Source organism: Nylanderia fulva, unplaced genomic scaffold (genome assembly GCF_048542155.1).
Source record: "Nylanderia fulva isolate GAGA-0341 unplaced genomic scaffold, ASM4854215v1 Scaffold3, whole genome shotgun sequence".
NCBI classification, from domain to species: domain Eukaryota; kingdom Metazoa; phylum Arthropoda; class Insecta; order Hymenoptera; family Formicidae; genus Nylanderia; species Nylanderia fulva.
Window position 1 is genome coordinate 533,997 of NW_028190368.1, and position 21,524 is coordinate 555,520.

General features: G+C 33.1%; 5 protein-coding genes and 1 long non-coding RNA gene across 8 annotated transcripts; 4 read left to right on the forward strand and 2 right to left on the reverse strand.

The window, feature by feature from the left end:
- The first annotated feature begins 236 nt into the window (after positions 1-236).
- Positions 237-3,607, forward strand: B-gluc1 (beta-1,3-glucan recognition protein 1). The gene is made up of 8 exons (XM_029308464.2): positions 237-665; positions 1,103-1,330; positions 1,593-1,786; positions 1,925-2,058; positions 2,581-2,747; positions 2,819-3,150; positions 3,249-3,350; positions 3,446-3,607. Exons 1-8 carry the CDS (start codon positions 530-532, stop codon positions 3,542-3,544), a joined length of 1,392 nt encoding a protein of 463 aa, XP_029164297.2. The 5' UTR covers positions 237-529; the 3' UTR covers positions 3,545-3,607.
- Positions 3,466-4,253, reverse strand: LOC114936603 (uncharacterized; the record flags this gene model as incomplete). Its single annotated transcript, XM_029309878.2, has 1 exon — positions 3,466-4,253. A coding segment is annotated over one exon (414 nt), but the record flags the coding sequence as incomplete, so codon positions are not given.
- Positions 3,709-6,175, forward strand: LOC114936387 (uncharacterized). Of its 2 annotated transcripts, XM_029309671.2 has the most exons (5): positions 3,709-4,722; positions 4,796-4,864; positions 5,114-5,239; positions 5,306-5,460; positions 5,921-6,175. In XM_029309671.2, exons 2-5 carry the CDS (start codon positions 4,844-4,846, stop codon positions 5,943-5,945), a joined length of 327 nt encoding a protein of 108 aa, XP_029165504.1. In that variant the 5' UTR covers positions 3,709-4,722; positions 4,796-4,843; the 3' UTR covers positions 5,946-6,175. The 2 variants fall into 2 exon arrangements, with proteins under 2 accessions (XP_029165504.1, XP_029165425.1); XM_029309592.2 differs by having other exon boundaries at positions 3,709-4,864.
- On the reverse strand, positions 5,557-21,465 carry SPoCk (secretory pathway calcium atpase). 2 transcript variants are annotated; one of them, XM_085484553.1, is made up of 16 exons: positions 21,054-21,465; positions 16,947-17,346; positions 13,273-13,467; positions 13,066-13,155; positions 12,876-12,973; positions 12,170-12,428; positions 11,744-12,080; positions 11,228-11,616; positions 10,971-11,127; positions 10,694-10,864; positions 10,245-10,560; positions 9,867-10,052; positions 9,643-9,790; positions 9,466-9,558; positions 9,251-9,392; positions 5,557-9,175 (listed from the first exon to the last, which is right to left on the reverse strand). In XM_085484553.1, the coding sequence occupies exons 2-16, from the start codon at positions 17,055-17,057 to the stop codon at positions 9,042-9,044; spliced, it is 2,826 nt and encodes a 941-aa protein (XP_085340679.1). In that variant the 5' UTR covers positions 17,058-17,346; positions 21,054-21,465; the 3' UTR covers positions 5,557-9,041. The 2 variants fall into 2 exon arrangements, with proteins under 2 accessions (XP_085340679.1, XP_029164011.2); XM_029308178.2 differs by lacking the exons at positions 16,947-17,346; positions 21,054-21,465 and adding an exon at positions 13,889-14,188.
- On the forward strand, positions 6,192-7,246 carry LOC114936512 (uncharacterized). The gene is made up of 3 exons (XM_029309783.2): positions 6,192-6,258; positions 6,673-6,782; positions 6,967-7,246. The coding sequence occupies exons 1-3, from the start codon at positions 6,241-6,243 to the stop codon at positions 7,082-7,084; spliced, it is 246 nt and encodes an 81-aa protein (XP_029165616.1). The 5' UTR covers positions 6,192-6,240; the 3' UTR covers positions 7,085-7,246.
- Positions 13,984-18,564, forward strand: LOC146722543 (uncharacterized). Its single transcript, XR_014925100.1, has 2 exons — positions 13,984-14,103; positions 16,911-18,564. It is a non-coding gene; the product is annotated as an uncharacterized LOC146722543 (long non-coding RNA).
- Positions 21,466-21,524: the final 59 nt, after the last annotated feature.

The window sequence follows — 21,524 nt, forward strand, 5'->3', positions numbered from 1 at the left end:
GATATGAAATTTTTTTCATCGTGAAAATAAATTTAATTGTGCCTATTTAAAATCGTTAAGTTAATAAAGAATAGCGCATAATTTTTAACATAATCAAGGGATGTCTGGTAGATATGTTTCCAAGAGACGTCAGCTTAGATGACGCTCAAGTAGAATATATAAATAAACGAAGAAATAAAAATAATTTGATGTAGCGATTATTCCGGTTTTTCTCTAACGTAAGTCTAATAGAGGGGAGGATAAAAGGCGCTCTGCGTAAGAAGCGTCGACGAATCAGTACTCGACTGACGACCGGGAGTCATCATTGATTTGAAGCAAATCCGACATTCCGATATTGTATTCTTGCATTTATTATCGAAACGACTGGTCGTCCTTCGAGAATCTCGCTTGAGAAAGCGAGAAGGGAGGAGAAACACGAAAGTTAAAAAATTGACGAATTAAGGTCAAAGGAATTCGAGAAGAAGATAGGAATAAACTCGTCAAGAGACTAATTAAGGATCAAGGACAACGACTGAGACGAGCAGAAATCATGGAACGTTCTTTAGTCGCAAAGTCGTTCCTCCTCGCGATATTTCTTGTGAATATTCACGAGTATCGCGCTTACACTCCTCCAGCAGCTAAAGTGGAGCCGCTTCATCCTACAGGACTCCGCATATCAATTCCCGGTAAAATCTAAATATCTTCAATTGCAATTACATTTTGATTAGAGAGAGAAAAAGGATGCTCGATTAAAATAATTGAATTAAATATTAACTTATGAATAGTTTATTTTGTACATTTTAATATTGAATTAATATATATATATATATATATATATATATATATATATATATATATATATTACAATTTTGCTCGTAAATAACTAAAACAATAATTTACTAAACGTTACTAAAAAAATATTTATTTAAAATTAAATTGTTTGTCAAGAATTTTCTAAATGACTGATAAAATTTTACATACCAGAGTATATTATTCATAACATATAAATTAACATTCAAGTTGCTTACTACTTGTTATTTTGATTCCTTCACATTGCTGACATCATAATACTATAAGTATAAACAAAAGATAAAGTCGTATTTTAATCTGAATTTTTTTCCAGACGAACATGGAATTACATTAGTGGCCTTCCACGTCAAATTCAACGAAGATTTTGATGGCTTAGAAGCGGGGCATATAGCGAGAGATATTCTCAAAGTTCGTAATCAACGTTGGACCTATCAAGATCGGCAAACTCAGTTAAAGAGAGACGACATTATTTATTATTGGGTCCATGTAGTATATCAAGGCCTTGGTTACAATCTGATTGATCAGTCGTTTCGGGTTGTCGGTAAATATTTGCCTCAATAAATCATTATTTATTATTGTTAGTCAAAGTTGAATTATTCTATCTTTTATTTTTCGAAGCAGAAAATTAGTTAATAAATATGATTAATATTAATATTAATGATATACATTTATACAATGTTAAATTTTATATTGTGATTTATATCCATTCATATTGTAAAACTTTATTAAACATAATATATCATTATTTTGCTATTTTTTTTAATGATTAGTATTCTTAAAACAATGTTTATCGCAATTTCCAGATTTTTACAATAGCGATGGCACTAAATATAACGGTGACACAGGCGAGCAAAGTTGCACGACGACGTCAACTACGTGGATCTTCGAGAATGGCGAACGACGACAAACCTGTCCGCGTCAATTACTTTTCGAAGATAATTTCGATAATCTTAACACCACAAACTGGAATTCGATTCAACGTTTTGCCGGTGCACCGGTACGGATCATCATTATTTATAATCAATTATTAATAAAACCGGAGAGTAACCGGTTCTATATAATACTTGTTTTATTGTCTAATAATATCATATTGTGATTCACACTAATTAAATTACAATGCTATTTTTTCCACCAGGATTATGAATTTGTTGTCTACATGACCAACGATGTAACAGACGTAACCGACGGCCGACTGCGCATCAAACCGATTCTTCTCGACACTAAATTCGGCACGGATTACACATCACGTGGAAGATTGATATTGGAAGGGTAGAGTTCCATAATCTTCGAATTAAATTTAAAATCAAAATTAGATAATATGACTCGAAAAAGGATTTTTATTTGCTTTTAAAATTCACACACATATCTCATATATTAAATCTCGGCAGATATTGTAAATTTTGAATCGAGCTTTTCATATCATAAAATTTATGTTCTAATTAAGGCGCCTGGATTCTCGTCGTGACAATGTTAGATTGTGACGTCAGAGGCGAGGAAGCACAAGCTGAAAATTTTTAGATGCTATTTTTAAATGAAACGATATTTCAATGAAACAATTATTATAGATGGCTTTAGTACACTTTTAAAAAAAAATTTTGTTAAATTTAAAATTAATGGATTATTTCTTTTTGTGTGTGTGATTATCATGCAATATTACGCGCATAAGATTTCTATAATATAGAAATATATATTCTATAATATAATTGATGTGTTACTTTCAATTGTAATAATTTACACTGTAATATCTTAGAGATTTCATACGAAAATTAAATTTAATTATACATTTTTCAGTTGCACGGGACAAGTTGGATCAAATGAATGTCAACGTCAAGCTGCTGGTTCATATATCTTGCCGCCGCTGATCTCGGGACGTCTTAACACGAAGGGAAAATTCGAGTTTCTCTTCGGACGGGTCGAAGTAAGGGCTAAGCTGCCGCGTGGCGATTGGGTATACCCTCGTAAGTTTATCGTTAGACATTTTCAATAGTTAAAGATTCGTTTGCGTCACCGCACAAAATTCATTTCGCAGTGATAACTTTGGAGAGCGCTGAGAATACGTGGGAGTTTGGACTGCATCGCGAAATTAGGATCGCGTCCTCGGTGGGCAACGACGAGCTGAAAACATCCAGTAACGAAAACATCAACAACCGTCTATTGAGCGCGGGTGGATTGACCGCTTCCTTAAACGAGAGCAACGCGCAGAGCATTAATCTTTCTAAAATGCCCAAGAGGCAATCGAGCAAATCTTGGTCGGATGAGTTCCACATCTTTGAGATTGAATGGCAAACCGGTCTCATTGTGGTAAAGGTTGATGGAGTACAGTATGGCGAACAGACCATGGATGGATCATTTAGCAAGCCGGTAAGTCGGAGTTGAAGACTTTTATATTTTTTTATCAGTATATTTTTTTTTACAATTTAATTGAATCGCGTAATGACGTAATGTTGTTTATCTTGCAGTCATACTTGACTTTGGCAGTCGCTGTTGGAGGTATTCATGAATTTGCGGATCACGCCACGAGTGCTGGCAATGTCAAGCCATGGCGAAACGTCGAGGCAAAGGTGTGATATTATATAAAATTTTAAAATGAGAAGTAGCTTATCGGATATCTCTTGAACAAATAAAAACATAATCAACGTTAAATTATTTTTCATAGGCCATGTACAAGTTTTATCGCGCAAAAGACAACTGGTATCCCACGTGGAACTCACAAACGGGCCTTCAAGTGGATTACGTTAAAATTTGGGCGCTATAAATACGCTTGTAAAACGTCAGCAAAAACAATTCGTATAAAATACATTTTTACATATAAAGCATATTTTAATTAACTTCAGATTATATATTTTATAACACATTTTTTCTCACAAGATAACAACTATATCTCAACTCATACAAAATAATAAATAGTAACAAAATGAAAAAAACTTGTTTGCGTAAGTGTACTTGAGAATTAATTCTACTTTTAACAACTAGGGAAGTTGTCTTATACCGATTTAACACAGTTTGTACAGGTCTCACGTGCATTGTCGATCAGAAGAAATTCCTATATACTATTGAAGGGAAGGTGGCGTCAGGAAGGTACTGGGAACAGGTTGCAACATGTGTAATCTAACATCCTGAGGACCGAGACCGTTTCCCAGCTGCTCGATGAGCCACTCTCCGCGATATCCGAAACGCTGTCGATACGTTTCCGCTGCTCGCGGACCATCTTCGGGTCTGAACTCGATGCGCATCGGACTCTGGCCGGTTCTCGCGAAGTGCGCAAAACGCAGAAGACTCGCGACGCCGCTCCTGGTCCATTCCCGGAGCTGGAATTGACTCGGCCAGAGTCCCAGGAAACTGGACAGTCGATTCCCGAGTAATGTTTCCGGCCACCTGAGAAACGACGACGACGACAAGTCGAATGTTCTGGCGTTTCTCGTCGACGCTCGATCGCTGCACCATGCGCCTGTCTGCAGCCGTGATAAAAATCATTTAATTTAATTAATAGGAGAAATTGAAACAGTTTATTAATTACTTTAATAATAAGTTACGAAATTAAGAGACACACATACATCGTCGTTGAACAAAATAGAACCGTGGAATGATTGACATTTCTCCTCGAGTGAACGAGAAAGTCTTTGAACCGAATCAAAACTCATATTAATTCTTACGGATCACTTACCACGCAAAAGGCGATCGTTAAGAGTACCTTATCAATGTACATGCTCTTATATGCGGGTTACACTTACTACGGGAACTTACCGGAAAATAACGAGCGACGATCCAATCCGGCTTTTATGTTCTCCTTACGTCCTGTTCTTCGTGGTAAATTCGTGATTCGAATCGCGGATGATCGCAGAGTAATCGATTCACGATTAACTTATTGTCATTCATGGGACGGCCGGTTTTTCAAACTCTCGTGCGTCGAACACGTTGGACGCGCGATCAAAGGTTTTTTTACTTTCACTCCCGTACAATAGACCTTGAGAGCATTTTCATATAAGCAGGCCGAATTTCTTTAAAGGTACACTGCGCTTCGGGGTGGCAATACCGTTTCTAAGCGGGAGCGAACATGGCTCGAAACCGAATATTGGTAAGTTTTTTAATGAAGAAAAAAAGTATTTTTTAATTAAAAATGAAGAAAAAATTATTTATCGCGCAGCATTTAAAATTAATGCAATTTGAGATTAAATTGTAAATTACCTAGCGATAATAATATTAATTTTGATGAGTTAATTTAAGTAGAGTGGATTTTTTGCTTTTTTATATATGTTAATCTCAATAATCGTTAATTTTATTTTATTCTTCGAAGATCTTTATTTTTTATTTTATTGTATTTTAGATTGTCGCGCTGATAGCATTGTTACTTCACAATGAGATACTCATGTCAACCGCAGACCCTCTAGTCTACCAAATTGTGCGCGATTTAATTCAGTATAACTTAGCGGGTCCAGCTGCATTCCACGAGGCAAGTGTATAAAAAGATACTTGACATAGTTTTAATTTTGTGGTTTCTATCGGTGTTATTGCGTAGACAACACATTGGAACTTTGACCCAGAGGCTGGAAAACAAAGGAGGATCCAGTACGAGAAGGATAATGGACGTTATGGAGAATATGCAATAGCTAAATTGGGAACTATGGACATATGGAAGAAGAGTCGCGAGAAGCTGAAGGATGAATCTAGCGAGTAAATGTGACATTTTTAATTTAATTTAACATATAATTTTCCAACTCACTATGTATATTTATATTTAATTTTTATCAAATATACTTAAAACTAAAGTCAATTTCAATTTATTTTTATTAATATAATATTATAGATATTTACGATATGAGGTTTCAATTACGTCATCAATAATAACAATTGCGCGCAAAATAATTGTCTCGTTATTTTAGCATTTTCTAATTTAGAGAGGCAGACTAATTCTGCCGAATAAATTTTAATCACATGTTTGCAATTAAATAGAATAACAGATTTCTTTTTTTAATTATGTCACTAATTACGATTGTAAATTTAAAGTAATTAAAAATATGTATTTCCTAATATTCTTCTTCTTCTTCTTCTTACTATTTAAAAATGTAGAAATTTAATTCTCTCGCAAAAAAGTATCACGTTTTACAAATACTTTCACACATGCGTATTTCAGGCAATCGACGTTCCAGGTGAAGTAATCATTGCATGTAGTACAAAGTTTCCAAGAAACTTTCACCGTGTCACGATGTCGAGGAAAGAATTGGGATGGTAGGGGAATGAAGAAATTCAGACTGTGTTCCAAGTGGGAGCCTAAAACGTCGGATCCAGTCGACGTGATCGATATCATCTTGTAGTATCGAGTCGTTAAATAGTTTAAATTGTGTTGTTCCAATAAAAAAAGAAAAACAAACTTTTACTTCGTACTTTATTTACAAGTATTATTTTCCCGCAACTAATTGAGAGGAAGAGAGAAAGCACTTGCTATCATCTGCCATGGCGGGTTTTATCTCTGTAAGTAATAGAAATGAAGAGTTTCAAATCGTTAGAACGTATTTCGCTTCTTTTTTTTTCGCCTCACACTCGAGTGAACACTTAACTAATATATTCTATCGCAATTTTTTAATTACTTAATATAATGCATACGTTTACACGAATATCGCATTTATTTTTATTATTTTTCTTTTGTGCGTTGTACACTGAAAAAAATTAAATTAATAAATATTTATTTTAACACTGTCTAATAAATTATTTATTTGAAACAAATATTTTTCACATCAAATTAATATTATTAATTTAAAATAAATTATTTATTAGGCAATATTGAAATAAATATTTATTTGAATTTAATAAATTTTGTTTTCACACATGAAAAATAAAACAACATTTTTTTTTCTTATTTTATTCGAAATTTTGATGCATTTATAGTGGCTGACTATGACCGCGTTCGCTATTGTATTTTTCGTTCTAATTCATGGAGAAAGAGGTACAGCTACGATCGCAGAACCTAAAGCACCGAATTTTCAATATTTTGAGCGGTAAGTGACGTAAAGCAAACATCTCGAGATATTTAATGTAAAATAAAACTAGTCGACTCTTATTTGTACTTATATATAAGTAGAAAAAATATTTCGATTATGCATTGTAGTGTAACAATCTCCTAAGAAAAAAAAATTGGTCACGAAAACGTATCGAATGGTACCGTTATAATTCTTTTTTTAGGCCAAGATATCGCTATCCTTATTACGACGAAAACGGCAAGGGAAAGTTGCTATATGGCTATGGTGGACCAGAGCTGTATCAATATAAAACATATAGTCCTCTCGAAGGAATTCATTAATGTAATTTTGAAGGAATTGATTGGTATCATTTCTTTCTTGTAGAAATTCATTAATTGATAAAACCTTTTTTTTTATTAAATCAAAAGATTAAATCAAATTAACAATAATCAAAAAATAACTTCATTGTCTAATCAAAAGATTAAAACTCGAAATAAAATGTATATATGTGAAATATATTAAACATTTAAAAAAATTATTAATATCGATATGTTCCCCTCATAGAAAGTCGGTTCGGATATATCTATACATAATATAATACACACGAGTATTCTAAGAGAAATTCAAACTACTTAATCTAAATATTTCGAAAACTAAGCATTATATTGAAAATGTTTTAGAAAAGGTAATGAATTTCGAAGAAAATGTTATATATTGACTTTGTATATATATATATGAATATATATATTCATGTATGTGTGTAAGTAAACAGGTAAGATTATATCAGAATTATTAAAAAATTTAAAATTAGGATTCCGATATGTCATTATTGTAGCTTATGTCAATTCGTTTTCAAAATGATTAAATTCTTTTTCATTAAAAATTTTTTGAACTTTTTGAATGTAAGTTTTCCAATAATTGAAATATTTCAAATTTTTTATTACTATAATGTATAGGCAGAGATTATAGTAACAATATGTGATTGCTAATTCCAAAATCTATTAAACTTTAATAGATTAATTCTGATAATAATCTCCAGTTGGAACTTATCGATGTATTTGTTGTAAATTGTAAAATTAAATTATAATAAATACCAAACACATCGATCACTAATGCGATATTGTATTACAAGTCGTAACGATATATTTTCTCAAAACGGCGATGTTTCATAAAAATTTTTACTAGAATCTTTCATTAGAATTTTTAGATCGTAACTTTGTTGAAGGGATGTGTAAAGCAAAAATCAAAACATTCTCCGTTTAAAACGGATTCAAGCTACTAAATCTATTAGGAACTCGATCGAATCGACTATTGTTGAGATTTAATAAAGTAATCTCTCAATTAAACGGCTCATGTAAATATCTTGCATGTGACACCGCCGCGTTTCGCAGTTTGTGGAATTAATAAGGAACATTGTAAGAGCGTTTATTTTCGCTGATAGGATTAGAACTGTATTCTTAAATGCAATCGATTTGTATGACTGTGATTTTAATTACAATAAGTTTGTTTCGTCTTCTTACTCGGTATAATGCTGCATGATTCGCTTCTCCTCTAACGTGAATTGACGGACAATGAATGAATAAATGGCGGAATCGACATTTCCTCCAAAAATGGATCTTAAAAATTATGCACATTATTTAGAAAAAGTGTGTAAGAGAGATAGAGAAAGACAGATACAATGATTCGGTGCAAACATTGCTTTGGACTGCAGTCTATGACTATATTATAGATAAATATTGTTAAAAGTCGCTTTGATCTATCAAACGTGCGTGGAATGTGCAGTAGCTTCGCTATCATCTATGAAATGGTGATTCGTAGTCTCGTTTGTCGAGACAATAATGAAATATAATAATCTAATGGTTACTATGTAATCTATGTAAATCTACTTCATCATTATCGAAATGTTCTTTTTATGTGTGTGTGTGTGTGTGTGTGTGTGTGTGTGTGTGTGTGTGATATACTTAAAAAAAAGTCGAATTTGCAAACGGTGGAAAAGAACCCGCAGTCACTGCGCAATCAATACATAGAATCTTTGTCGAAAGAATATTATTCTTTTTTTTCTTATACGCGTATTAACTGCATACGTGACGAGGTTACGAATGTGCAAGCATAATCGAGTAGATGTGAGTTAAAAGTGTGAGAGGTAAAATGTATCATCAATTATAAACGCGAACACGATTGCACGCCGATTGCATATTATATATCCTGATATCGCTGAGCGATATACTTGTATAATTGATGCGTTTATTCTTTATGAATATGTTTGTCCGCCTTGCTCTCGCCGGCAGACTGTAACTGTCATACAAAGTCCATTTCAAACTTGTTGTAATACTGGTTGTTGCTGCGACGTCCCTGCAGCTGTCTCTCGATGAATTTCTTCATCTCGCTGATCACGAAGACACTCGATGTCAACGCTGCCAGGAACAAAAGATCTGTAAAGTGAAAAATAAATATATTTAGAGAAATGCATTGATTGTTCTTTATCTATATTGAAACCCATAAAATACCTGTCGCCGTGAGTGCCTCAGTTTGAAATATTCTTTGCAACGGAGGAAAATAGATCACGAGCATTTGCCCGATGACAGATAATGTTACCGCTACCAAGAACATTTTGTTACTCCACAATCCGATTGTAAATATAGATTTTGTCTGAAATAAACAATTGCATTTAGAGATACATCCTTTATTTTCATATCAGAATTCGTAATGTGCAAAATTTTACCTGTGATCTACAGCTAAGTGCGTTAAACATGTCGAAGAATACGAAGCAAGTGAATGTCATGGTAGTGTCTCTCGCGGTATTTCCATTGACCATCTGAAATAAAATGTATCCATGTATACAAGAAAGAAAATTGAAGATTCGTTTCTTGAAAGATTGATCTCTGCATCTTGAAAGTACCTCTCTGTTGTATACCCATAGAGTGCCAAGAATGATGATACTAGCCGACAATAAAACATTAATTATGAGATGACGCGTAATCATTGGCTCCTTTGTGTTACGTGGTTTTTGCTTCAGAACATCTTTGTCGACCGGCTCTACGCCAAGGCTACGCAGATAAAAACAGAAAAAGAAATTAATACGTATAAAAAAAGAAATATTTAAAATATTTAGCAATATTTGACCTTTGAGCAGGCGGACCATCCATAATGATGTTGATCCACAGTATTTGCATAGCATTCAAAGGATTCGGTATACTCATCAATGTTGCAAGAGCAATCAGAGAGAGCGCGGCTATGCTGGTACTTAATTGAAATCTTACGAAATTACGAATATTGTGAAAAATACCCTTTCCTTCTTCGATCGCGGCGCTAGAACCAAAAACGAAAAACCTTGTGTATAGATATTGTCTTATTAATTCATCGTATGTGCTAACATTGTTACACAAATATAAAATATTTAATTACAAAATTTAATAAAATACTTAATAATACTTAATAATTATTTAATAACATTTAATTATATTTAATATTTTAATAAAATATTTAATATAAAATATTTACATAATAGTTCCAAAATCATCATCGACTAAAATCATATCGGCAGCTTCCTTGCAGACATCTGTGCCATTTTTGCCCATAGCAATGCCTATATCGGCCTTCTTCAACGCAACTCCGTCGTTTACACCGTCACCAGTCATACCAACTATATTGCCGTTCCTTTGTAAGGCTTTTACGATACAAAGTTTATGCTTGGGTGTCACGCGATAAAATACGCTAACGCTGTTAATGCACTGCTCCAGTTGGTGCTCCGACATCATATCGATTTCATCTCCCGACAATAGCCGACTGTGAAGCGTATCCAATCCAATTATACTAGCTGCAAAATAATGAAACCATATATAAGAAAATTCGTGTAATCGTCGAAAAAAATGTGTATCCATTATATAAGAAATGCATTAATAAATCTCTCTCTTTATATACAATGTATATTACATTATTCATTTATGTACCTATTGCAGCTGCAGTTTCCTTGGCATCACCAGTCACCATTATCACTTTAACGCCACTATTTATCAAGATGCTGATAGATTCGCGTACGTGAGGTCTCGGTGGATCGCAAATACCAACCAGACCGACGTAAATCAGATCTTGTAACGAGGAGCCACGTGCCAAACCAATTACTGCAAGTACAAATTTGTATGCGTATAAGTTATAGAAAAATATAAATGTAAATTTCTAAAAAAAAATGTTTTCGATATCTATTATTTTACAAAAAGATGATACTACCTCTCAATCCTTGTTGACCGATATCATACGCTTCCGTCAAGAACTCTTGATCTTTCTTCTGGCTAAGGGGATACACCTGACCATTTTCGTAATATTTTGTACATTGCGGCAGGATCTTTTCCAAAGCACCTTTCACAAAGTATGTTTCTTGCCTATTCTGAAATCGTATAGAATTGATACTTGATATTTTCCAAAAATAGGAACCTAGTTATTCTGATTACGATCAGAAAGATTGCAGTCTTCTGGTTTAAACTTACCTCGCCAAATCTTGGCGTGCATTTCACAGCCATCATCTTTTGCTCAGAAGAAAACGGATACTCTTGCAGTCGGAGATACTTGTCGGCGACGCCATACATTCCAAATTTCATCGCCACGGCTAAAAGCGCGCCTTCCGTCGGTTGTCCGAGCAGAGTATCATTTTGTATGATCGCATTATTGCATACGCTACCGACTTCCAGCACGTTACTGATAGCGGCACGAGCGAGATCTATATTGTCGCATTTCCGTATGCGTACTTCACCCACGTCGTTGTATCCTGCTCCGGTAACATCCGCGATATAACCTTCGGACGTCACGAGAATCGTAGCGGTCATCTCGTTCTTTGTGATAGTACCGGTTTTATCAGAACATATTACGTTTACACAGCCTAAAAATAAAATAAATTTCTCTCTACACGTTTGAAATTTTATACAAGTCGGTAAGAAGATATAGTTTAATTATTTAAGATTATAATAAAATAACTTTTCAAGTATTAGTGTTTCGAACTGTCTTACCGAGAGTCTCAACAGTTGGCAATTTCTTGACAATAGCTTTTCTCTTGACCATTCTCATTACTCCCAACGCCGGGGTCACAGTCACAACGATTGGCAAACCCTCCGGTATAGCTGCCACTGCCAAGCTTACACCAATGGTAAACATCTCAAGGATAGCCTTACCTTGGATCCAGCCCAGTAGCATAATGATACCAATAATGCAGAACGAATAGAAGGACAGCTGTGTACCTAAAATGTCCATGCTTCGCTGTAGTGGAGTCTTTGGCGCCTCCTCGGCCTGCATCATCGAGAAAACCTCCCCAAATTCACTCTTTTCTCCCGTATTCACTACAATTCCCTGTATCGCGCGATATCGTAACATAAGTTGATGGTAGAGCGCAGTCGTACCGTCGTAATAGACTTTAGATTTAACTTGATTAGATTTACCTTGCCATTCCCACAGCGTACTAAAGTGCCCATGAAGGCAATGTTTCTTTTTGACGTCAACCCATTGGTCTTGAGAAGAGGAGCCGTCGATTTTTGCGCTGGCTCGGTCTCCCCAGTGAAACTACTTTCGTCGATCGCCAAATCTGTGGCTTCGAATATTCTGATATCGGCAGGTACTCTGTCACCAATATTTAAATACACTATATCGCCAGGAACTAGATTACGCGCCAGAAACGTCTCTACGCGTTCCTCTCTTAAGCTGGAAGCAAAATGTATGAAATAAAATGACAAATGTAAAAATAATATTAAATGTAGTAAAAAGTAAAATATTTAAAAAATCTTTAGCAAACAAAAAAGTAAACATTTTTCAGCAAACAAGTCTCTTGTATTGTCTTTCTTATTTGAAATTTCTTTTATTTAAAATATGGAACTTTATACGCGAGATATTTTATGAAAATAAATTTCACCTTCTAAACACACAGTTTGCAATTTGACATATTGTATCTTCTTTACTTTAACAGGAATTAAAGAGAATGAATGCTCCATATATAAAGGGTTATCCTCCAATGACCATATTATATTTCTAAAGAATACTGTGAGTTTAAATACATGCTGTCTGTGACTATATATTTAGTATTATCGTTAGTAAAACATTAATTATAGAAAATAATAAAGCATTAATTAAGAAATTTGTGAGTCTATTTACCAGTGGCATATTGGTGGTACTAGTTTATTCAATTCTTCTAAAGATTTCTCAGATCGGTATTCTTGTACAAATGCAACTGTCACCACTATTATGATAGCCTACAAAAAAATTACAATATAAGCAGTAGTTAAACGTTTGCTAAAGTTCTTAAAAAAGAACACAGATTAATGAAATATTTAAAGATACTTACCACAGTAATACTGACAGCATCGTCGAATTGTTTCATACATACACTGACAAATGCCGAGGCGAGTAAGAGAAGAATCAATGGATTCTTGAACTGAAGAAGAAAGAAAAGTTATATAAATTTGACAAAAAAAATTCATTTAGATTATATTCTTCCCAAATTATAATCATCTTCATATTGCAAACAAGCAAATAGGGATGTAAACCATACCTGTTCGATATATTTTTTCCATGGTGGATCTTCCTCCTTTACAGTAAACTCATTAAAACCTATCAACTGTCTTCTATGATCGGACTCCTGCCATCTGAGTCCTGTTCGCACATCAACGTGCAATCTAGCTGCCACCTCCTCTGCCCCGAGACTAGCTGATTCAGCAGTGGTCAACCACATCTCGGGGTCCTTACCCTTATGAAATATATTAAACGTTTGTCAGTAAAATATTAAACATATGTTGAAAAGGTATTAAACAAAAAAAACTTCACGCTTAGAATGGAAATGTTAAAAGACTACATATCAAATAATACAAGACTGGAACAATGGATGATTCATTTTAAATTATAATATATTATAAACATATGTGTAATGCGATTATTTTTTTATCTTTGTCGATAACGAAATTTTTTGAAAATTAGCGCGTTATCTCATTGTTATAATTGCAGAAGTGTCACATGTGCACATGCATACTGTCAAAATCGCGAAAAAAAAGAGAAAATAATAGGACACACAAGAATGAAAACAGGAAAATGATGACACTTGGCTTAAAATATCTGATTGTAATGTATTATAAATATCGAGGATATTGCGACGAAATCGCTTATACACTAACCTCACAGCGGCGGTTCGGTCTTTGGACGCATTTTTTTCGATAAATATATCGGAATTATTATGATTATATTATTCGCGCGCGTCACTTACGGAAGACATCGATAAAAAACGACATATCAAATAAGAGGGAAAGTGCAACAACAGTATAAAATTGCGAGCGGACACCGCGTAAAAGGATTACATCGCGCCACTCGTGACACTCTACATGTCTGACATGTGCGTATGTGTGTAATGTGCATATGTGTATGTGTGGCTGGGAATTCGGCGGCGTCGAATCGATAAACTATCGAAATCATGTGTCAGGAACAGCGGGATTTTATAAATAGTCGGTCAGCCTTTCTATCGGTTTTTCTGCTCGCTCGTTATTAATTAATTTAATTCCAATTCCATTTTCCAAATAAAATTAATCGGAAAAACATGTGTGCTTATATGCTTATACAGGGTGCCCCAAAAGTCCTACAACAGTTAAATATCTTGAATACAAAAAAGGCTTTTTGAACTATTTCAAAAAAATATAAAGCAAAAAAAATAAGTTGTATGTAATTAAGGCTTTAAATGATGCTTTTAAGTAGTAATAATTGTATGACTATAATAAGCATTGTTAAGATCACGTAAAATTTATTGATTTTGAAATTTTTGAAGTAGAAACTTCTGTTGTAAGAAATAAGTCGAACTTTAAAAGCATTTTTTATTCACTTTAAGAATGAAAAAAATGCCATATGTGAATCCGGAAACACTTCCTTTTTCTGAATTATAAATAACTTTTTAACATATGTCTTGCGTCATAGATTATAGATATGTCTTATGGATTGTTCTATTTATTTTTTATTAAAAGGAAACAATACTCTCCCGATTTAAACTCTTGGCATGTTTATTTTTACATCTTAAGAATCTCGATTGTTTATTAGTCTTGTAGCTACTGCAAAAGTATTTCGAAATCGTATTATGACAAAAGATGAAATACTCCGAAAAGTTATTATTTTTAGCAATTTTTTAAAATAAATTGTTCTCTCCAAATAAAAAGTAAAAATATTTAATAATTTGGAAATAAAACATTTTTTCGCAATCACTAAAAAAATTTGTAAACTTGACTAAACTTTTCAACTAAATATTATTTTGTTAATTAAACATATAAAAATATTTAAATTATAAATATAATATATTAAATCTAACAAAACATACATTTAACTTAAATACTACATAATGTGTATTAATTAATAAAAATGTAATTTAGTTTAGTTAACAAATTTTTTTTCAGTGCACCATTTTTCATACTTTTTTCAGCTTTATTATAATGAATAGAAAATGCTTTTAAAATTTGACCATTTATTTCTGGAACACCCTGTATATACACCTGTATTTGTATACCAGTGATTCTCAAATTTTTTTATACGTGAAATTTTATGAAAAATAATAAAATATATATTATCCGCAAAAAGAGTAATGAATTTAAGGGAATTCGCGAACTGAAAATGACTGATAAAACGATGCTATTTATGTTTCACTTTGATTTATCGCGAGTATCAGTTCATGTTCGTGACTTTATTACGAGTTTACAAAGTGTATATAGTTACATTTAAAACACGATATGAAATGTTCGTTTCGACTTTGAAGGGAGAAGAAGACGTGCTAATTAAGGCAAACGGATTTATTGTCGTTTTAGCAGATTTCCAAAGTGTTCGACGCTGATTTTATTTGCCGCACAATATATAAACGATTATATCATTTCTTATTATGCGGATGCTGTTGGAACTGTTACAGTTTGCACGAACTATTAGTAATGCTCTCATTTTCACGTCCTTGTACATATGAGTAACACATACGAGTTTCACTTATATGTACCTGCATTATGTATGTCATAAAAACCCGATAATCGTCTCGATTAAAGAGATATATCGATCGCTTGGAAAATGTATGATCGGTAATTCCTTTTAAATTAATTTCCCTTTTTTTAAAATTAATTTCTTGTTACAAATTCACATTTTATTCGTTATATTTTAAAGTCTTCTCATTAAAATTTTCTTACGATTCGGATATACGAGCTGGTTTGATATTAAATCTGTCGATCAATATATTGAAACATTTCAACACGTGCTACTTTAGCGAACTTTGACCCTTTCCCCTTTTCCGACGACGACATCTATCATATTACTTTTACTAAATATATGCAAATTCGATTATAATTATTTATTCAGAATCTGATTGATTCGCGACAAGATTCCTCTAATTTGATTTTATCAAATTAATTCATGTATATACAAAAATATATATACTATAGAGAATAATGAATAAAAACTAATTCTTCCTTATCTAATTTTTTTTTCGAGAGAATTAGAATTAAATGTATATAATTACAAAGAATTAAAATTAATGTATAAATTACACATATGCAGAAAAAAAAATACATGTACATTAAAAAAAATTACGTACCTAGATTTTTTGTTTTTGAAAATGACATTTTTTGCGAATAATAATTTCTTCATAAATATAAAAAATGTAAAATTTTATTCTCAATACTTTTTTCTTTCTGTGTACGTGACTGTATATATTTGAATCTTTTTTTCTCGAAAAAATTTATATAAGTATGTATAAAGATATTTTACATATAAATTTTACAGTTTTACATTAAAAATTTATATTATATGTATTGTTCCTCTCTGTCTCTCTACATAGAGAATTTACTTTGCAAATTATGGTAATCATGGGACAATATGGGACTATATATTGAAAGAATTTTATAAGAATTTCTCTGATTAATATTTTTTTTAGCACAATAAAAAATATTAATAATCTACCCACAATAAGATATAAAATATGATTAATATTTTACTATGTACACAGTAAAACATATATTTTTTTTTAATTTACTATGCACATATATTAATTTTTTTTACTATATGTACATTAATATTTTTTATTGTGGTCCTCAGAGAAACTCTTATAAAATTCTTCTCATATTGTCCCACAATTACCATGGTTTTCAGAGGATATAAATTCTAAGAGAAAGTTCTGTCCATGTATAGGGTCGCGAAATTCCGAATTCACGTGACTGGGCTCACCTCGTTCAGTGTCGCATTCTCGTTGCGCTCCTCTTTCTCGTCGTTGCGGATCTCGAGGCCGGCGTCGTCCAAGAGCTGCTCGTACTTGGCCTGGTTACCGGTGTCTCTCATCGCGGAAATGAACGGCCTTCTTCACCGGCACCACCTGTCGCGATGAGATTCCGCGAGGTCCTCTCCCAGGAAGAGCGACAGGAAGGGAGAATGCACGACCCCGACGAGAGATCGTGGGGATGGAAAACACCAGCTGACCCGACACCGCCGAAATCACGGTGCGCTATCGATTCGCGTACTCTCTCTCTCTCTCTCTCTTTCTCTCCTCTTCTCTCTCTGTCTCTCTCTTCTAGTCCGGTTCGCCAGGGAAAACGGTGCGGCGCATCGTCTTCCTCTCCCGAGTGTGTCACTGTATATAAACCAAACGAAACACAGAGTTATTTCTCAGTACACGTGATCACCATCTCTCATCGGCCACCCCCTCCGGTTCTGTCAAAGCGCGATTTCCAGTCACGCGAAGGCTAAAGGAAACGGATCTCGCGTGAATTTTCAGCGGACTTGCTTTGCGAATTGATATCTGTCAACGCGATAGAGTATTTTATTTTGCTTTTTTCTTTCAGTGATCATTTGCATTTTATCTATCGCGCGAAAAAACAGCTTTTTATCTTTTCCTCGCTCGCTATTTAAAAGCGAAACTCATCCTTGACAACAATTGTTTAGAGACTAAATAAATTCTTAGTTTTTAATTCTTTTTTTTAATTTTTCATTATGGTTTAATAATGAATACAATTTAAAAAAAAATGATGAATATAATTTTGGGAATCATATATATAACCCACCTATTTATCATCGTTAATCCTCCTGTAATTATGTTTTTTAAGCTAAGGATTCCAATCGACCCTTGTTCGCCCCTGCTACATAGACGCGCAATTTTGAAATTAAATACTGGCAGAGCCGAGGTATTTTAGGCGACTACAAGATTAAGTCGCTCTTTTGTCAAGAGCAAACTCGAGGAGTCGTACAATTTTTTCCGAGAAATGGCGAAACGAAAAAAAATTAATGCTAAATCAATATACATCAAACTGACATAAATGTCAAAGTGTTTAAATAGATTTCAGAAATTATGTCAGTAATGGCGATTAGCATTTCACATTAATGGATTTTTTTTAACATTCTAAAAATTAATAGAGAGTAGAATAAAAAATAGCTGACTTGTGCTAAAGCATCTATCTTGATAATTTATGAAAGGCAAGGACGCGCTTGAAATGTTTAAGCACACGTTATCGATCACAAGCCAACTGATGCCTGTGTTTGCGAGTTGGCTGTTAAACAGTTCGTTGTTTTATTCTATGTCTTACGAACCTCAAATTATGATAACTATAGAATTTCTTTCGAAGAAACTATACTTCATAAAATTAATTTCGTCCTTGAAAGAACGAGAATGATATACTGCCGGTGCGAATATTTTTTTTATACATTAAGTATGAATCATTCTGTTAAACAGCAGTTGCATCGAATGAATATTTGTGTAATATCTCGAAACGAGAGATTACGAGGAAACGGGAATTACTTATCAACTCCCGTTTATCGTTGCATTGATAATAAAATGTAATATAGATATCGAAAATTTTCTTCCTTTTCCTCTTTTTCTCCCTCTTTTATATTTATACTATTAAAGTTAATTACGATTATATAATTACGATATATATAGTTTGTTGGATAAATTATATCAACACACACACACACACACAACCAAACACTATTTATTAAACATTGACTATCTTAATTCACGCGTTTATCTATAATTTATTCTAAACAAATAATCAAGTTTTATAGATTTACACAATAAAAAAAGTTGTTAACTTGATTAAACCTTTTAACTAGATATTATTTTGTTAATTAAACGTATAAAAATATTTAAATTAAATATAACATATTAAATCTAACAAAACATATTTGACTTAAATATATACTAATATATGTTCAATTAACAAAATAGTAATTTAGTTGAAAAGTTTAGTCAAGTTAACACATTTTTTTCAGTGAATATAAGCTGATTTGGAATTCACGTCTCTCGTATTTCAGTTATTTTGCACATAACTTTCTTTTATTTCAATAAATATATACACGGAGAAAATTTTCTCTTATTGTTAGAATCTACCATAAAAATCATGATAATCGTATGAGACAATATGGTATTGGAAGAATTTTATGAGTTTCTCTGATATTAAAACTAAATATTTCATTAGAGAAACTCGTATTAAATTATTTTCAATTACCATAATTTTCAGGATAAATTCTAAGAGAAAATTCTCTCTGTGTACCTATATAATGAAATTGATCAAACATACACACACATATCTAAAGTACATGGGCGCCCGCAGGATTTTTTCCAGAAGGAGGCATAATTAATTTTTTTTTAAATTTTTGTTCTTTCTTCATTTTTTTAAATTTATTTTTGTTATTTCATTTTATCTTTATTTTGTTATATTACACATTCAAATAAATTTTAGTGTTTCTTCAAATGCTCCCTCTTGCTCCCCCTCTGCGGACGTCTATGTTAAAGTATGACACATTAACTTTATCTTAAAAGATGCACATGATTCAAACATGCACTTTATTGATCTTCTTAATCGAAACAACATTTATACATAGTGTTTGCTGTTATGCTGTTAAATAAATTATATAGATGATCATCTAGATATGAAACTTTGACGTCATCTTATCTTTATATATAGATAATAAAAATATGTATTATCTGTATCTGCATCTTATTGTTAGATGAAAAAAAGTATTATCTTTACTAAATTAACTATAGAATAATTTTCAGATAATTTTGATTTAGAATCATAGCACATAAAAATACTTAAATAATAGAACTTAAGCATAGTAAGCGATAAAAATTTATAAATAAAAGTATGAATGCATATATTTTTATATCCCTTTTATAATTTACATTTTTTTATAACTGTATTTACATAAGCAGTCTTAAAAATGATTTAGAAAATTATCTAGATGAATTGCTATATAATTTTATCTTTTATCTATAGATCTATTTAAAACAAAATCATCTTCATCTTATCTAACAATAAGATGAATTTAAATATTTTCATCTTGCTTTATTTAGCTAATTTTTAAATTATCTAAAAGTACAACACTATTTATACATCACGTTTGATAACGTTGTAGTAGGTAGTTCGAATGGGTGTGCTTTAAAGAAAACAATGACCCCATAGTATCGGTGCAATGAATATAGCAACAGTTTGATCGCTCTATTAGAGCTCCTTGCATCGTTATATTGCCATAGCAGTCGCATTGTAACTACGTAAAAATCTTAATTAAAGCATATCATACCCCATAGAAATCTATTGAGTTACAAATAAAAATATTGAAACATAAAATAGAAATAAAAATACACGTCAAAGACATAAAAAAACGATCGATTCGAAATCCTTCGATGAGAAATGTCGAAAAAAATTATTGATCGAAATTTTTATTTTCATTTATTTTAAATTTTATTTATATCTCCTCTATATATATATGTACGTCACTTTTATACTTGTTTCGAAAGAAAAGATCAAAAGAATTAATTGCAATTGCGTAACAAAAAGATACTAAAAGTTTCTATAGATCTTCTTTTCAACGCTGACAGTTGTTAATTAACAGACAGTAATAAATTAATCATGTGTCTGTTTTGTTTTAGATCATATCTGTAATACAAGGACGGCGAACACTTTTAATTTAATTACGCTCGGTGATGTAATTGATGTATAAAAGGTATGTATCCTTTGAAATCCATAAATAAAAATAAAATTCTTAGAAAAGAGAGTGAGATATATAGATCTCGTGTCAAAAGTAGAGTAATAGATCAATTCTTATCTCCGGGTATTCGACTGTTTCGAGAAACCGAACCAGAGCAAGATACCTGATTAAGAGGACAACACGCGGTCGATGTGTTGTCACGCGAGCCGGTCAGCGAATACACACCTGACACATATACAGCATATGTATATAAGTGTGCGATTACACTTGCTTTTCCTCCCCGAGAAGGTAAAAAAATCAATAACTCGGCCGCGCAACGTACATATGTACACGTAACTCTGTATACATACGTACCTATATATACGTGTATATATATGTCGCTCGATGATCCGCGAATGAATCGCTCTGAAAACGTCGGTGCTCGTGAAGAAACAATAACAGTGGTAGATAGCTCCCACGGTTGTGTGTGGCCGAAGTCCCCGGATTCGATGTTTTTTCTCTCTCGCTCCCGGTCCGAGATTCAATTTTAAAAATATACGTTATTCACACGCGTATTCCCTTCCTCTCTCGTTTATTCCAAGCGTGTCGTTCTCGTCCGCGAACAAGAGACCGGCGCAGATACACGCGAATCCGGCCACGGTCCACTTTCGTCTGCTCGCCCCGTCCTCGTCGTAGCGAATCAACACTTGCCGGTTCACTCGCGGACGGACGGAAGAGGTCGATCGACCCCGACCTGCCCCGACCGGCCGAGAGACCTCCTCCCCACGGCGGAAACCGAACTGAGCCGAGGCGAGCCGAGCGCGCGCGCGCTTGTCTCTCGACGTC

What these genes read in the sequence shown, in the direction of transcription:
- B-gluc1 (XM_029308464.2), top strand. Translation starts at nt 530, where the DNA reads ATGGAACGTTCTTTAGTCGCAAAGTCGTTCCTCCTCGCGATATTTCTT. An exon ending in TGGCGATTGGGTATACCCTC is followed by an intron (nt 2,748 to 2,818) that starts GTAAGTTTATCG and finishes TTCATTTCGCAG; the next exon opens with TGATAACTTTGGAGAGCGCT. An exon ending in ATGGATCATTTAGCAAGCCG is followed by an intron (nt 3,151 to 3,248) that starts GTAAGTCGGAGT and finishes TTTATCTTGCAG; the next exon opens with TCATACTTGACTTTGGCAGT.
- LOC114936387 (XM_029309592.2), top strand. Translation starts at nt 4,844, where the DNA reads ATGGCTCGAAACCGAATATTG. An exon ending in TGGCTCGAAACCGAATATTG is followed by an intron (nt 4,865 to 5,113) that starts GTAAGTTTTTTA and finishes ATTGTATTTTAG; the next exon opens with ATTGTCGCGCTGATAGCATT. An exon ending in CTGAAGGATGAATCTAGCGA is followed by an intron (nt 5,461 to 5,920) that starts GTAAATGTGACA and finishes TGCGTATTTCAG; the next exon opens with GCAATCGACGTTCCAGGTGA.
- LOC114936512 (XM_029309783.2), top strand. An exon ending in AATTTTCAATATTTTGAGCG is followed by an intron (nt 6,783 to 6,966) that starts GTAAGTGACGTA and finishes TTCTTTTTTTAG; the next exon opens with GCCAAGATATCGCTATCCTT.
- SPoCk (XM_085484553.1), bottom strand. Translation starts at nt 17,057, where the DNA reads ATGAGAGACACCGGTAACCAGGCCAAGTACGAGCAGCTCTTGGACGAC. An exon ending in AGAATGCGACACTGAACGAG is followed by an intron (nt 13,468 to 16,946) that starts GTGAGCCCAGTC and finishes ATATTTCATAAG; the next exon opens with GGTAAGGACCCCGAGATGTG. An exon ending in TATGGGTATACAACAGAGAG is followed by an intron (nt 9,559 to 9,642) that starts GTACTTTCAAGA and finishes ATTTTATTTCAG; the next exon opens with ATGGTCAATGGAAATACCGC.